Source organism: Austrofundulus limnaeus, unplaced genomic scaffold (genome assembly GCF_001266775.1).
Source record: "Austrofundulus limnaeus strain Quisiro unplaced genomic scaffold, Austrofundulus_limnaeus-1.0 Scaffold89, whole genome shotgun sequence".
NCBI lineage: Eukaryota > Metazoa > Chordata > Actinopteri > Cyprinodontiformes > Rivulidae > Austrofundulus > Austrofundulus limnaeus.
Window position 1 is genome coordinate 950429 of NW_013952491.1, and position 15132 is coordinate 965560.

Consider the following 15132-nt stretch of genomic DNA (forward strand, 5'->3'; position numbering starts at 1 on the left):
GGTTTGATCATAGAGTTAAATAACACTAGAGTGAGGTCCGCCTATCTCGTCCAAAAGTGGCGACCAAACAAAGCTACAGCTCACAGATGACAGAGCAACTATTATCAACTGCATCTGCATCACTAATTCTTTAATATTTTACCATAAATCAATATAATGTTAATTTAATTCAACAATCATTTTAAACAGCTAGATATATAAGAAAAATCATTTCTAAGCAGTGATGATCTAAACCAAACCTGAAGTCAGCTTAGACTTTAGCTAATTGAAAAAATATGACTTTATCTAGTTAAAAAGTATATTTATTATTTCTTATTGTCATAAATAATAAATACTTAGCAGTCGACACCTTTTTTAACCAGACTTGGATAATGTAGTTTCTGCTGTGCCTTCAGCTGCTGTGAAAGTTTTTTGTGAGTTTACAGCTCCTGCCTTGTCTTCTTCACACCAGAACAAGTTCCAGTTGTCTGCGTTGGAACAAGTCTTTCGGAATATTTTTTTAGGTTTGGGAATTTATAGTCTTGTATCTGAATTCTTGGAGCTGGACGTGAGGCGAGCGTCTGTGCTGAAAGACGCATTTGAACAGCTGGCTGATACTGATCACCAAGACTACAGGAGGCAGCTCGTGGTAAAGAAAACTTCAAATGTTTACTTTCACTGTTATCAATGGAACGTAATACATGTTAAGTTTAGCCCTATACTGCTGCATCAGTGATTCAAACAGAACCTGGATGGATGGACTCATACAAATAGTTATAGTAGTAAAATACCTTTGCTTTTTATCACAGGTCCGTTTTGATGGCAATGTTTTGCCCAGTCTTGTCTACCAAAAAGACTTTTTTCATGAAGTCTTTCATGAGATGGTGTCATTTGAATCAGGAATGTTCATGTTCAACGACTCTGAGACGCTGGCCTGGTTCTCCTCCAGGGTAGGAAGCGTTTATTATGTACATATATAAATACTGTAGGATAGGGGTGTAAGAAAATATCTATACACTGAAATATCGCGATATTTCATTTCCCGATACTCTATCGATATTCTAAAGCCCTGTATCAATTTTTAACTAAGCTTTAAAATGTCAACTTTCCTGCCAGCCATTCATTTTTATGTTGTAGTTCAGCCTCTTGTCACTAGTTGGCAGCAGTGAGCCAGCCATTTGGCTCCTCTACCTCTTGAGCGCCAAAGAGTAAGGGTAGCATTAGCATTGTAAGTAAACATTAGCTTTTCTTTTTTTTTTTCAGTAAGAGGTTTTTATTTAATAGAATTTTTGGACAAAAAAATCGCAATATATCGCAATATATTGCCTTGCTTACTGTATCGCAATATATCGTGATATATCGTATCGTGACCCCTCTGTCGTGATATGTATCGAATCGCCAAATTCTTGCCAATACACAGGCCTACTGTAGTAAAGGTCTGCTTATTATTTTTAATAATTGAAAACAAATTCAAATATTTGTATTTCTGTCTACAAACAGCACCAGGCTGCAGACAGGGACCAGCGCTGGTACCTGTTCGGGGTTCTGTGTGGACTGGCTTTGTACAACCAGGCCATCGTTTACTTACCCTTCCCACTGGTTCTGTTCAAGAAGCTGCTCGGATTCAAGCCTTCTCTGGAGGATATGATCGAGTTTAGCCCAAAAGTTGGCAAGTAAGCAGAAACTTATCAACAGTAACACAAATATAGTTACAGATTTTAATGTTGTAGATCAAAATATTGTGTTGGTTTGCTTTAAGGAGTCTGCGGTACATTCTGGACGACTACCCAGACGACGACCTGGTGGACCTGGACATGGTCTTTACAGTAAGTGTTCCCGTTCTTTGGTCTGAATCCTTTCCAAAACGGTGATTCCAGATTATTATCATTGTTTAAATAAATAATTTTTGAAAAACGAGAAAGATGTTATAAGATTTTTTTCTTCATTCTGCTGCCTTTCATTTTATTTGTGATTTGTATTTCCCGTTGTATTAAATAATTTGTTTTGTTTTTAAAAAGAAATTAATAAACTTTATAAATTAAAAAAAATTTAAATTCCAACTTTTTCTTTCTTTACAGATCAGCTGGGAGGCCACAGATGTTCATCTTGATACTAAGAACCCAAACAAGCAAGTTACCAACCAAAACAAGTAAGAACAGCCAAAAATCATCCTACAGCTCGACACAGTTTGAGTTTGTTTTATTATATAATTTAATTTAATTTAACGCCAAATGACAGCTTGACGCATTAAAAAATTTAAATTAACACCAACACAGATAATGTCTTTAAATATAGTAAATTAGTAAAGGCACGTGTCAAAATCAAGGCCCACAGGCCAAACGTGGCCTGCCACAGCGTATTATGTGGCTCGTGAGAGCTTCAAAGATGTTTAGCTGCTCTAAATCCAGCATTAACTATGAACTACATCTCCCATAATGCATGTTGATTACCTTACCTGCGAAATTACAGCAGCCCACCACTAGGTTGAGCTGCACAGGGTTCACAACATAGACTTGAATTTAGATCACTAGACTGAGCTCCATCCCGTCCACTGGAAGCATCTGTGACAACATGGAGGAGCAGAAATGGTGTCCAAACAGGACAACAGCTCACAGCAAACATAGAAACTAATAGATAAACAACAAGCTGAACTGGATCTGTTTCACAGATTATCCGTCATGTTTTTACAATAAATTAATAATTGTGTTAATTTCATTCAACAATCATGTAAAACAGCAGATTTATACCAGAAAAAATATAATTCATAAGTAATGATCTAAACCAGACCTGAAGTCAGCCKGTAACTTAGACTTTAGCTAGTTGAAAATTGATGACTTCAGCTAGTAAAAAAAGTATATTTATTATTTCTTTTACCGTCATAAAAATTAATAAATATTAAATGTTCTCTGTATACCTGTTATAGGATGAAACTTGTCTCTATTAGCTAACCAACAGGTCAGGTTCCTCTAACAGAAACCTAAAAATACATTTATAATATTATTTTACACTCTGTAGGTCTAAATATTAATCAGACATTTATAATATTATTTTACACTCTATAGGTCTAAATATTAATCAGACATTTATAATATTATTTTACACTGTAAGTCTAAATATTAATCAGAGGACAAAGTAATATTTAATAGTTTGTGTTAAATTGTAACATGATTCAACAGAGCTAAACTCTGTATATATGCTCCACAAGCTAATATCTGCTAACCAGTTCAATAAATAACAGTGATTACATGGACTTTATAAGATTATTTTAATTTTAAACTGTTACATTATGTTCTGCTCAGATCACATTGAGCTAAATAAGATCAAATCTGCTGACTTGTGTTGTAAAATGAGATGTTTTCCTGTTTATCTTCTGTTAATAAAGCCATAACACAAACAGCTTTTCTGACATTATTTAAAACATTAGATTATATAAACTGTAAAATATTAATAATAATCTTATTATTATTAACAGTTTTAATGATTTCTACATCGTCAGTCCTTTTTCTGCTCTGTTGTCAACATGTAAAGTAATGGGAAATCCAGAGTCTTGACAGTTTAGTGTTAGCCGTTAGCTTCACCAGCAGATCACACGGTCACCTGGTTTCTGAGCTCCAGCTGTTCTATAGAACCTTCTTGGTTCACAAGTAGTTGTGTAACATCTCTATTTCACTGCTTTTTCACCAACTACTTTTGCTTTAGCCTAGTTAAATGGGGAAGTGGGAATTTCCCCACTAACAAGTTGTATATTTAAACTGGAAAACCCCTCAAGTGGGGATTCCCTGTTGGAAGGTGGAAGAATTCAAGAGGGTAGCTACTTATCACAAATCATCAGAGAGTAAAACTCTCATACTTTTTGGACGCGCATCTAGGAGCAGCGCAGCGTGTTGCTGCACGTTTTGGCAGTTTAGAGCAGCGCGCAAGGTGGCGGTAGGACGCGGCAGAGGATTTTCCGTGCACGCGGTGCGTCCAAAGCAGCGGCTGCTCGAGTTCAACAAATTGAACTTTGGCTGCTCAACGCGCAGCAGCAGCCAATCAGAGAGAATAATTTTTTTCCACGTGACGGTTTCCTGGACCCAACACAGACGGACAGGAGCTCTTTAGCTGAAATCGACCGTCTGCAGTTGGTGTTCTGGCTGGAGATATCAGCACCGATGTCAGCAGCTCGCTGGGCTTGGGACAAAAAATAAATAAATAAAAATCCATCAGCTCCTGGATTGGCAAAACTAACTGAACAAATCACCGAAAAAAACAATCTAAATCATCTGGTGAATTGATTATCTGGTGTGCGCAACGTTCACTTGCTCTTTAGTAAATAAAGCAAAGCCATTTTATTTATTTTATCTTTATTTCACCCATCATTAAAAACAGACTGGAAACAAACCAAGACGCTCCTCCCTCTGCAGACGCGCGTCTAGTCCTGTCCCAGTCTGAACATAGTGCGTCCAACTGGAGGCGTTGGGAGCATTTTTGCTGCTCAAAACGTGTTTGGTGGGAACCCGTCAGTCGTACAAATACTACGTTCCAGTGTTTATAAGAGGATGTGCTAAAACACTGTTTCTATGCAGGAAATACCAGGTAGAGCTAAGTGTTTTAGCGGTGCAGAAATTCCCACTTGTAGATTTTACACAACAAATCTCACCGGCTGCTTTTAAACCCTGTGCAACTCTAGCTAATGCTGGCTTTAAAGCAACTTATTTTAAAACATTAATAAATTTTTGAAGCTATTGCGGCCATATAAAATGCCGTGGCGGAGCCACAGCTGGCCCATAGGCCTTGAGTTTAACACATGCAGTAAGATAAACTCAAGTATCATCTGCAAAGAAATTTTCCAGACGTCAAAATAAAGTTCTTACAAGAAGAGAGGTTTATGTATTTTTAAATCTGTTGGAACAGAGAGGAGTTTGTGGCTGCCTACGTGAATTACGCCTTCAACACGTCCGTGGAAACCGTGTTCGAGGATTTCTCGCGAGGTTTCTTCCACGTGTGCGAACGAGACCTGGTGAGACTTTTCAGGCCCGAGGAGCTGCAGGAGATACTGGTGGGCAAAGACTTCCAGGACTGGGAGAAGCTGAAGCAGGTAACACTTGTTCAGCACGTCTTTTAGGGCTTTTTTTGTTCACCGCAGTGTCGAAACCACGCGGGCTCTTTTTGGTTTTCAGAACACGAGTTACGAGGGCGAGTACCACGCCGACCACGACAACATACGGATGTTCTGGGAGGTGTTTGATGAGCTGACGGAGGATCAAAAAAAAGCTTTTCTTTGTGAGCAGAAACACAGAAAACTGCTTTTTAGGGAACAAAATTGTGGATTTTCATGATTTTTCTTTCTCCAGGGTTTGTGACGGGATTTGAACGAGTTCCTGTCCTCGGATTGGACAAAATCGAGATTAGCATCAGAGTCAAATACGTCCCGGACCTCTCGTCTCCGGACCAGTATTATCCTGAGGCGTACACGTGTTACTCATTCCTGGAGCTGCCGTTGTATTCCAACAAAGAGATCCTGCGAAGCCAACTGACCGAGGCTCTGAGCAACAACAACCAGATCTGCAAGAGATCCGAGTGAACTTTCACTTTTTTACACTTTAACCTTCTAACCTTAAAGCTACTGATAATCCTGGTGATTATTTATGTAAATAAAGAAAAAAAAAACAGATTCTTACAAGTTTGTGAACGACTTTATGCTCAGATCAGGGGATTGATTTCAGCTGATGATAATGTAGAAACTTTAAAACAAGGTTAAGCTAATACTGTATGTAAAATAAGAATTTAATAAAACGTTTGGCACAGAGGGGAAAAGTCTAATTGGAGTTTTAAGTGTTTTGTTTTATCCAGATGCACATCCTAAAGCAACCCTACGCTTTTATTTTATAGAAAAATGACAGTTTCTGTATAAACACTGTGAATACATAACAACACAAACACATTCAAGGTCACTTTGTATTCATCTGTTAATGTTACATGTAAAGCAAATGTTCATCTGCTGTGTGTTTTTTCACTTTAGGTCAGATTTGTCAGATGATTTGTAAACAACAATAAAAATCAGGCGAGGTAGAACGAAATTACTGTTAATTAAATAAACCAGAAAATGTTAATTATTTTATATGTAGTCACACAGCTTAATCATTTATTATTATGATGCACGTTAAGTGCATTTGCCGTGAAGTATGAGAAATTTTAAAGATGGGATATTGATTTATATCCTATGTCACCCATTATGTTTTTATCTAAGCATTATGTCTTTCCTGTAGTTTTTTTTTAGTGGTGTTTGCAGTATAACCACTAGATGGCGTCATTTCCCCTGTTTGGTTTACGTTAAACAAAGAACATCAGGGATGAGATCATCCTGCAGACTCCGGTGCAACAAAGAATCTGCATCCTGAACCAGAACAGTCAGTGAGGCAGTCAGAACAATAATGAATTTAAATAAACTAATAAACACAAACATMCTAAAATATCAAATGCAGGCAACTTAGTGCATCTTTACATAGAAAATTTGTTTAGTCAGTAACTTTTTGTTGTAACAATTCTTTGTATTAAATATAATGTTGGAAAGATTTTTTTCCATATTAGAAAAATACATTTAAGGGTTGCACTTATAAGTGTCTAAACAGCTAATTTTCAGGTTGATGTCTATTTATTAGGCTGGGTGATGGAAGTCTGGAGAAACAAGACATTTTGGCAGTTTGTTAATGTGTTAAACAGGGTGCTTCAGCAGCATGTGGAAGCACCATATACATCCACAGAAGTCTGGCACCTCCTCATGAAATCGGAATATTCCATTCTTTGAACTTTAATTTTGAGTTTAAGCGTTTTTCTAACAAACAGGCACAGGCTCTCCTACAACAGCTGTAAGATTTTTTTTGTCAAGAAGCATTTTTACAATAAAATAATTTTAAAAAAACATTTTTTTTTTACTTTTTAGTGTTATATGTTTATTATTTTGTACGGCATGTTGTAGTTTCGTCTCCGTGGAGATCAAAGAAAAAAACAAAACAAAGAAACAATAATGAAGTCAGTTACATAATTTCTTGGCTTTTTCCTCTTCCTCTGTGCGCAGCCGCGTCCACGAGGCGAGCAGGAATGCATTGACGTCAGAACACGCGCGCGTTCGCGTCATCGATTTAAAATGCTGCGGAGCGTGCGCGCGCCCCGCTCTCTCTCTCTCTGTGAGTGAGCTCGAGCTTTTCAGTGTGGAAAGAAGCAGTCATGACTGAAGTATGTCCCCGCCGTGATACAGTGTGCCGAGGCTGCGGACCGAGCCGCTGACGGAACCGAGCCGCTGCCAGGCAGAACCGGAACAACATGGTAAGTTAGCGGCTCGTCTTCGGTCTGTGTTTACCGACTCCGCGTTGATTCTGCGCGTGAGGATCCCGCCGCCGTAAGTTCGTCCAGGACGGGACTGAACGTGAGCCAAGAACTTGGGCCGAGTGGAGAACAGCTGGCCTCGGGTCCAGATCCTCATCCAGTGTGCGAGGTCCGATACAGCCAGAATATTTAGCTTTAAAAACGCAGCGAGGCCTGTTCGGGTCCATTTGGTCCACAGAGGGATGTTCGGTTCTGTCAGGATGATGTAAAGATGTTAAACCAGTTTCTTAAAGCTGCTGACGAATCAGGAGGGCCGAAATAAAATCAATAAAGAAACACAAACCATGACTTTAACAAGCAGGAAACTCCAAAAGATGCTGAAAAAATATTAAAAATATTTTATTTTATCAACAAAGGGAGCTAAAGGACTGCAGAAATCTACTGAAGAAGTAGCACACTAGCTAAAAGTAGCAAAAGCTTAGCTAAAAGTTAAAGGTAGGAGAAAGGGAACTGAAATGTAAAAGCATCATTAGCTAAAATCAGCTAAAAGCACTGGCTAAAATCTTAATTAGCATGACACTAGCTAATAGTAGCAAAAGCTTAGCTAAAAGTTAAAGGTAGGAGAAAGGGAACTGAAATGTAAAAGCATCATTAGCTAAAATCAGCTAAAAGCACTGGCTAAAATCTTAATTAGCATGACACTAGCTAAWAGTAGCAAAAGCYTAGCTAAAAGTTAAAGGTAGGAGAAAGGGAACWGAAATGTAAAAGCATCATTAGCTAAAATCAGCTAAAAGCACTGGCTAAAATCTTAATTAGCATGACACTAGCTAAAAATAGCAAAACACTAACTGAAAGCTAATATTAACAAAACAAAGTGGTAAAAAGCGAGCTGAAAGATGAAAACTGGCTAGTAGCTAAAAGTTGCAAAAAGCTAACTAGAAGTTAAAGGTAGCAGAAATGGAACTGAAATGTAAAAGCATAATATTAGCTAAAACTGGTGAAACACTGGCTAAAAGCTTAATTAGCATGACACTAGCTAGAAATAGTGAAACACTAACTGAAAGCTAATATTAACACAGCATCCGTTAAAGCAACGTGGTAAAAGCAAGCCGAAATATAAAAGTTGGCTAACAGCTAAAAGATGCAAAAAGCTAACTAACTGTTAAAGGTAGCAGAACACAAGCTAAACGTGGTAAAAGCCTAGCTAAATGTTAAAGGTAGCAGAAATGGAACTGAAATTGAACTAAAATTGGTGAAACACTGGCTAAAGGCTTAGTTAGCATGACACTAGCTAGAAATAGCAACACATTAACTGAAAGCTAATATCAACGCAGCATCTGTTAAAGCGTTAAAAAGCAAGCTGAATGATAAGAACTGGCTAATAGCTAAAATATGCAAAAAGCTAACTAATGGTTAAAGGTAGCAGAGCACAAATAAAAGGGAGGAAAAGAACAAGCTAAAGTAGACAAAAGCTTGCTAATAGCTAGCTACAAGGCCAGCTAAAATGTAAAGATAGCAGAAAGGTAACTAAAATGTAAATGCAGAACACTAGGTAAAAGCAGCGAAACACTAGCTAACATAGCGTACCACTGGCTAGAAATAGCAAATTGCTAACTGAAAGCTAAAATAACACTAGTTAAAAACCGAAAGTAGTAAAAAGTAAGCTGAAAGTAGGTAAAAGCTGGTTAATAGCTAATATTAGCAAAAAGCTTGCTAATGGTTAATGGAAGCAGAACACTAGCTACAAGCTAAACATAAAAAAGCAAGTAAAAGTAGATAAAAGCTAGCTAAAAGTTAAAGATCGGAGAAAGGTAAGTGACAGCTAAAAGTAACAGAGCTTTAGCTAAAAGCTAGTCTAGCAAACTACTAGCTAATGATAGTGGAATGATAGTTACGAGCTAAAATGAAGTTATAAAATAGATTTTGAAATAAATACTGTTGATACAGAAAGAGTTTAATCATCCTGAAACATCCAGGAAGTGGGTAACAATTGTCAAACTTAAAAAATATAAAAGTATAAACAACAGAAAACAATGTATGAATCCCAAAGGAAAACAGAAAAAGATCAAACATTTTAATACAGTTAAAAATATCTTGTCTTTTCTAACTGCCTGGAGTCATTTTTCATTTAACATGTTTGCTTTTTAAAACAATAAAAACAAAAGTAAAAATTAAACATTTTTTTATAAATATGACATTTGGTGCTGGAAAAGCTTAGAAGTTCACATTGAGAACTTCTGGTGTTTATCATCTATGAGTTTATTTATCTGTATGTTGTTTACACGTGTTGTTCTGGTAAACAAACAAACAAACAGAAACCATCGGTGCTGATGGAGGTTGTTGCCCTGAGGATGAGCCTGATGGTAGAGGATAAGTTTGCCGTCCTGGGGATCTGATGGTGATGACATCATCAGGTCCAGCGCCGTCTCCCGACACTCCGAACAACACAAACGCACACTCACGTGCACACACGCAGACACACGCGCTGCGGTTTCTGGTTACAGTATTGATTGAACGTGCCGTTTGTGCCTGGGTGCTGATATTTGAGCCGGAGCCAGATGCAGCCCTTCATCGTCGGAGACAATAACAGAATATTTCTCCCCTCTGCTGCTCTCCTTGGACTATAAGTCTGCCCGGCTGTAATCCGGTTAATCTGAACGTGCGCTGTCGTCTGTGCCTTTGCTAAATGAAGTGGAACATGAGCGTACTTCAGCTCCAGCGCCTTTGGGGACGAGGCATTAACGGCAGCTGACCTCGTCTGAATCCTCCCTCCCTTTGGGCCAAAAGGCCAAAATTATCCTCTCGGTCATTTTGTGCTATTGCTATCAGTCTGTACTGTTAGCAAAATAGCTCATAATGTGTTGAATGGGTTGTAAGGGCACTTTGAGAAGAGTAGTCATTGATTCAAGATGGCCGCCACACCAAAGGGATCTTAGACGAAACAAAGCCATTATGGATACTGAGCTAAAGTTTGGAGTGGTAGTAGCTGAGAGTCATTCACTACTCCTTCTCTGAGTGCTAACTGATCGAGCCCGATGCTTATTTAAAACTTTATCGTTACCTAATGCAATCAGCTTCATCTGTTAGCAAAATATCTCATAAACACTGGATGGATTTCAGTAAAACTAACATATCATTGAGCTACGATTTGCTTTGTTTCTAGCGTTTTGCACTTTTTTGCTTGTAGTTAGCTTTTTAATTAGGACTAGCTTTTAGCTATCCCCTATGCTACATTCAGCATCTAGTCAGCAATTTCTTAATTCTAGCTTTTATTTTGCCGTTTGCTCCTCTTAGCTTCTATATAGTGTTTTGCTACTTTTGGCATTTAGCTGGCATTTAGTTACTTTTAGATAGCCTTTTCATACCTAACATTTAGCTAGCATGTCACTACTTATAGCATTTAGTTAGCCTTATGTTACTTTTAACAAGTCTTTGCTATTTTTAATTTCTAGCTAGCCTCTGGCCACTTTAGCATTCACCTATATTTTTGCTACTTTTAGTTTGTAGCTAGTGTTTTGCTGTTTTTGGCTTTTAGCTAGCCCTTTGTTACTTTTAGCAAGTCTTTTCTACTTTAATTATTAGCTTGCCTATAAACACATTTTTTCCAGCTTTTTGCCAGCTGCTTAAAATTTTAGCTTTTTGCTAGCATTTTGCTTTTTCCATAGCTTTTAGCTAGCATGTCACTACTTTTAGCTTGTAGTAGCCTTTTGTTAATTAAGAATTAGCTTTTAGCTATCCCTGTGCTACATTTAGCATCTACTTAGCAATTTCCAAATTCTAGCTTTTAATTTGCCATTTGCTCCTCTTAGATTCTATGTAGTGTTGCTACTTTTAGCATTTAGCTGGTATTTTGTTACTTTTAGATACCTTTTTCATACTTAACTTTTAGCTAGCATGTCACTACTTTTAGCATTTAGTTAGCCTTTTGTTACTTTTAACAAGTCTTTGCTATTTTAAATTTTTTTGAGCTAGCTAGCCTCTGGCCAATTTAGCATTAGCAAATGTTTTTGCTACTTTTAGTTTGTATCTAGTGTTTTGTTGTTTTTGGCTTTTAGCTAGCCCTTTGTTACTTTTAGCAAGGCTTTGCTACTTTTAATTATTAGCTTGCCTTTAAACACTTTTTTCTAGCTTTTTGCCAGCCGTTTACTATTTTAGCTTTTTGCTAGCATTTTCCTCCTTTTAGCCTCTATGTAGCATTCTGTCACTTTAAGCTAGTGTGTTTTAAGTTGTAACAACTCAGTTTTTCTAATTTAGTCCTCAGAAAGTTCAGCTTTTCTTGATTTTATTCACTTTTTTTTCCTGCCAGGCGTTTTACCAACAGTGAGGAGCTTCATCCCTTTAAACTGCTGCGACTCGTTTCCTCCTCTGTTTGAAACATGGACTCCTCCGGAGCGTTGACCCCAGCTCAGGATGGACCCATGGACCCCAGGACCAGCCCGACTCGCTCGGATCTCAGTGGTCTGTACCATCTGGGTCGTACGCTGGGCAGAGGCCACTTCGCCGTCGTTAAACTGGGCCGTCACGTCAACACGGGCCAGCTGGTGGCCGTGAAGATGATCGACAAGACGAAACTGGACGTGATGGCATCGAGTCACCTCCTACAGGAAGTCAGGTGTGACTTAGATCTAGAACTTTCCAAAATAAAACTACATCCCCCACATGTCTGATCAGGTGCTCGTTTTCAGGTGCATGAGGCTGGTGCAGCATCCCAACGTGGTCCGGCTCTACGAGGTCATCGACACCCCCACCACGCTCTACCTGGTCATGGAGCTGGCAGAGGGGGGCGACCTCTACGACTACATCATCCGCCACGACGGAGGCGTGGCCGAGGGCACCGCCAAGCGTCATTTCGCACAGATCGTGCGCGCCGTAGGGTACTGCCACCGGCTCCACGTGGTCCACCGGGACCTGAAGCCGGAGAACGTGGTGTTCTTCCCCCGACAGGGAGCCGTGAAGCTGACGGACTTTGGGTTCAGTAATTTATTCCAGCCAGGGATGATGTTGGCCACCAGCTGCGGGTCGCTGGCGTATTCTGCTCCAGAGATCCTGCTGGGAGACGAGTACGATGCTCCAGCTGTAGGTGAGAGACCAAAACGTTTCCTTCTAGAGCTGATAGAGATGAGCTTTTATTAAAATGTCAGGTTTTAAGATTCATTTTGATTCAAAATCTTGAGATTATTGGGTGTTTAAAGCTAACAGGTTCAGTTTGACTGAGCTTAAAAAGCATTTATTTCTGGAAAAGAAAGCAAAAATTATACCTGCATTTTCTACAAAAGAGTGGTGCGTGCTTAATGGCAGCTGAAATCTGCTGAAGTAGCTGAACCTGAGTTGTTAAAGCTAAAATAAACAGAATAAAAATGAAGCAAAAAGCTAACTAAAAGCACTGAAAAGTTAGCTAAAAGTTTAATTTAGCAAAAGCCTGTCTAAAACCTAAAAGTATTAAAAAGCTAGAAAAAAAGCTGAAGGTAGCAAAGCATTAACTTAATAGCAAACTGCTTGCAAAAAAACTCCAACTAGCAAAAAAAAATCTAGCTTAAAGCTGAAAGTAGTGAAGTAATAACAAACAGCTAAAAGTAATAAAACGGTAGCCTGAAGCCTAAAGTAGCAAAAGGCTAAGTAAAAGCTACAAGTATTAAAAAGCTAGATAAATAAAGGTAGCAAAATGTTAGCTAAAAGCTCCAACTAGTAGAAAACTAGCTTTAAGCTAAACTCGGCAAAAGTATAACTAATAGCTAAAATTTGTAAAGTGCTAGCTTAAAACCTAAAGTAGCAAAAGGGTAGCTAAAATCTAAAATGATCAATCAGAATCAGAATACTTTATTGATCCCTGGGGGGAAATTGCAATTATTACAGCTGCAAAAAGCTAGAAAAACAATAGCAAAATGTTAGCTAAAGCTCCATCTAGCAAAAGTTAGGTAAAAGCTAGTTTAAAGTAGGCAAATGCTAGTAAAAAGCTAAATGTAGCAAAACGTTTGTTAAAAGCACTGAATAGCAAACAGCTTGCTTAAAGCTCAAACTAGCATAAAGCTAATAAAAGCAAAAAGTAGCAGAATGGAAGCTAAAAACTACAAGCACAAGAAGACAAATAGAGAAGCTATAATAAAACGTTACAAAACAAAAAAAATAAAAATAAGTTACAAAATCTAAAAGTCACAACTTTCATGTCCTGAATGAGCTGAACATTTTTTATAAACAGCTAAAATACCTCAAGGCTTGCAGCAAGTCTTTTTGTTTTGTGTGTTAATAAACACCAACAGAAAGTTGACGCAGATTGAACTGTTTTTGTTTTTTAGCTGCGACAGTGAAGACAACAAAACGTTCCGGATGTTTGTGTTTTTACAACTTTGACTTTAAATCTGTGCCGGTCTCTGCCCTCCTGACCCTGTGTGGGTTTTCATTCACGTCACGTGCTGAACATGGAAACTGCTGCTGGACCTGAGTGGGTTTGGACCCGTGTTGAGGATTAGTCTGTGTATCTGGGTCAGTCTGAGCGAGCTGGATCCAAACGCTGGGTCCCTCTGCAGAGCAGTTCCTTTTTGCTTTTTCTAACTGCAGACGTTGAACCGGGGGAAGGATTGGGTTTTCTGCCACCCGTCTGGGGAGGATTTGGGGTGGGGGTGGGTCAGCACAGCTTGTCTGTTTCAGGAAAAGTCGGTGGTCTTATCTGCTAAGCTGCTCTGGGTTTTATTTTGGCTGTTTTTTTTCCTCTGATGTCAAGCAAATCTGTGCTGAAAACAAAAGCATCACAGCTAGAAAATATCAGCTAAAAGATGAAAAAAGCAGAACCATAACTAAAGATTAAAAATCTAGCTAAAAGCTACGAGAAGCAGAGCAGCACTAAAATATGTAGAACATTATCTAAAAGCTAACAAAGAAACAAAATTATTAAATTAAATTAAAACACCATTTAAATTATTAAATAAAAATAGCTAAAATAGCAAAACATATGCTAAAATCAAAAAGAAGTTAGTTACAAGTTGTTAAAGACTAAACATATCTAGGAATAGCTATAAAAAAAACTAGCTAAAAATCAAAAAGTAGCAAAAAGCTGGATAAAAGTCGAAATCTGCAAAAGGCTAGCAAACAGTAGCAGGCCAGCTAAAAGCTAAAAGTAGCAAAGGATTAGCTAAAAGTATCAAAAATCCACCTAAGGGCTGAAAGAAACAAAAGGCTAAAAGAAACTAAACACTCACTAAAAGTATTAGAAGATCAGTTAAAGATTTCAGATGGTTAGCTGAAAGGAGCAAAAGGCTAACGTCAGGCTAAAAGAATCAAAAGGCCAGATAAAATGTAAAAGTAGCAAAAGGCTAGCTAAAAGAATAATAAGGTTATTATAACAGCAAAAGGCTAGCTAAAATAAAAAAACTGTTAGCTAAAAGTATCAAAAGTGTAGCAAAAAGCAGGAACAGGCTAGCTAAAATAATGAAAAGGTTAGCTAAAGTATCAAAAGATTAATTAAAAGCAGCAAAAGGCTAGCTAAAAGTATCAAAAGTGTAGCTAAAAGCAGGAACAGGCTAACTAAAAGAATAATAAGGTTACTATAAGAGCAAAAGGCTAACTAAAAGAATAAAACTGTTAGCTAAAAGTATCAAAAGTGTAGCTGAAAGCAGGAACAGGCTGGCTAAAAGAATGAAAAGTTTAGCTAAAGTATAAGTGTTTTCTCAAACCTATCTAAATGTATTGTAAGGCTAGCCAGAATTTAAAAGTAGCAAAAGGCTAGCTAAATGTGTCAGAACAGTAGCTAAAGTTAGCATAGGAAGATAAATAGAGCCTGTACACTGAAGCAGATCCACAGAGAACAAAGTCTTTGGTGGAATTGAAGTAAATATTGTTAAATATTATATATAT

The 15132-nt window shown here is 38.0% G+C and overlaps 2 protein-coding genes across 3 annotated transcripts in view; both read left to right on the top strand.

The window, feature by feature from the left end:
• herc56.1 (HECT and RLD domain containing E3 ubiquitin protein ligase 56.1) overlaps positions 1-5781 on the top strand; it is a gene marked incomplete in the record, with an annotated part of 13789 nt that extends 8008 nt beyond the window's left edge. Inside the window, 8 exon segments of the mRNA XM_014012179.1 lie at positions 452-628; positions 789-929; positions 1480-1652; positions 1739-1805; positions 2058-2128; positions 4873-5056; positions 5139-5241; positions 5313-5781. Coding sequence (XP_013867633.1) covers positions 452-628; positions 789-929; positions 1480-1652; positions 1739-1805; positions 2058-2128; positions 4873-5056; positions 5139-5241; positions 5313-5542 — 1146 coding nt within the window.
• A 1255-nt stretch (positions 5782-7036) lies between these two features.
• Positions 7037-15132, top strand: part of snrkb (SNF related kinase b) — a 24339-nt gene continuing 16243 nt past the window's right edge. For both annotated transcript variants that reach the window (XM_014012181.1, XM_014012182.1), the window contains exons 1-3: positions 7037-7284; positions 11591-11896; positions 11970-12364. In XM_014012181.1, coding sequence (XP_013867635.1) covers positions 11661-11896; positions 11970-12364 — 631 coding nt within the window. In that variant the 5' untranslated portion in view covers positions 7037-7284; positions 11591-11660. The remainder of the gene's footprint in view (positions 7285-11590; positions 11897-11969; positions 12365-15132) is intronic.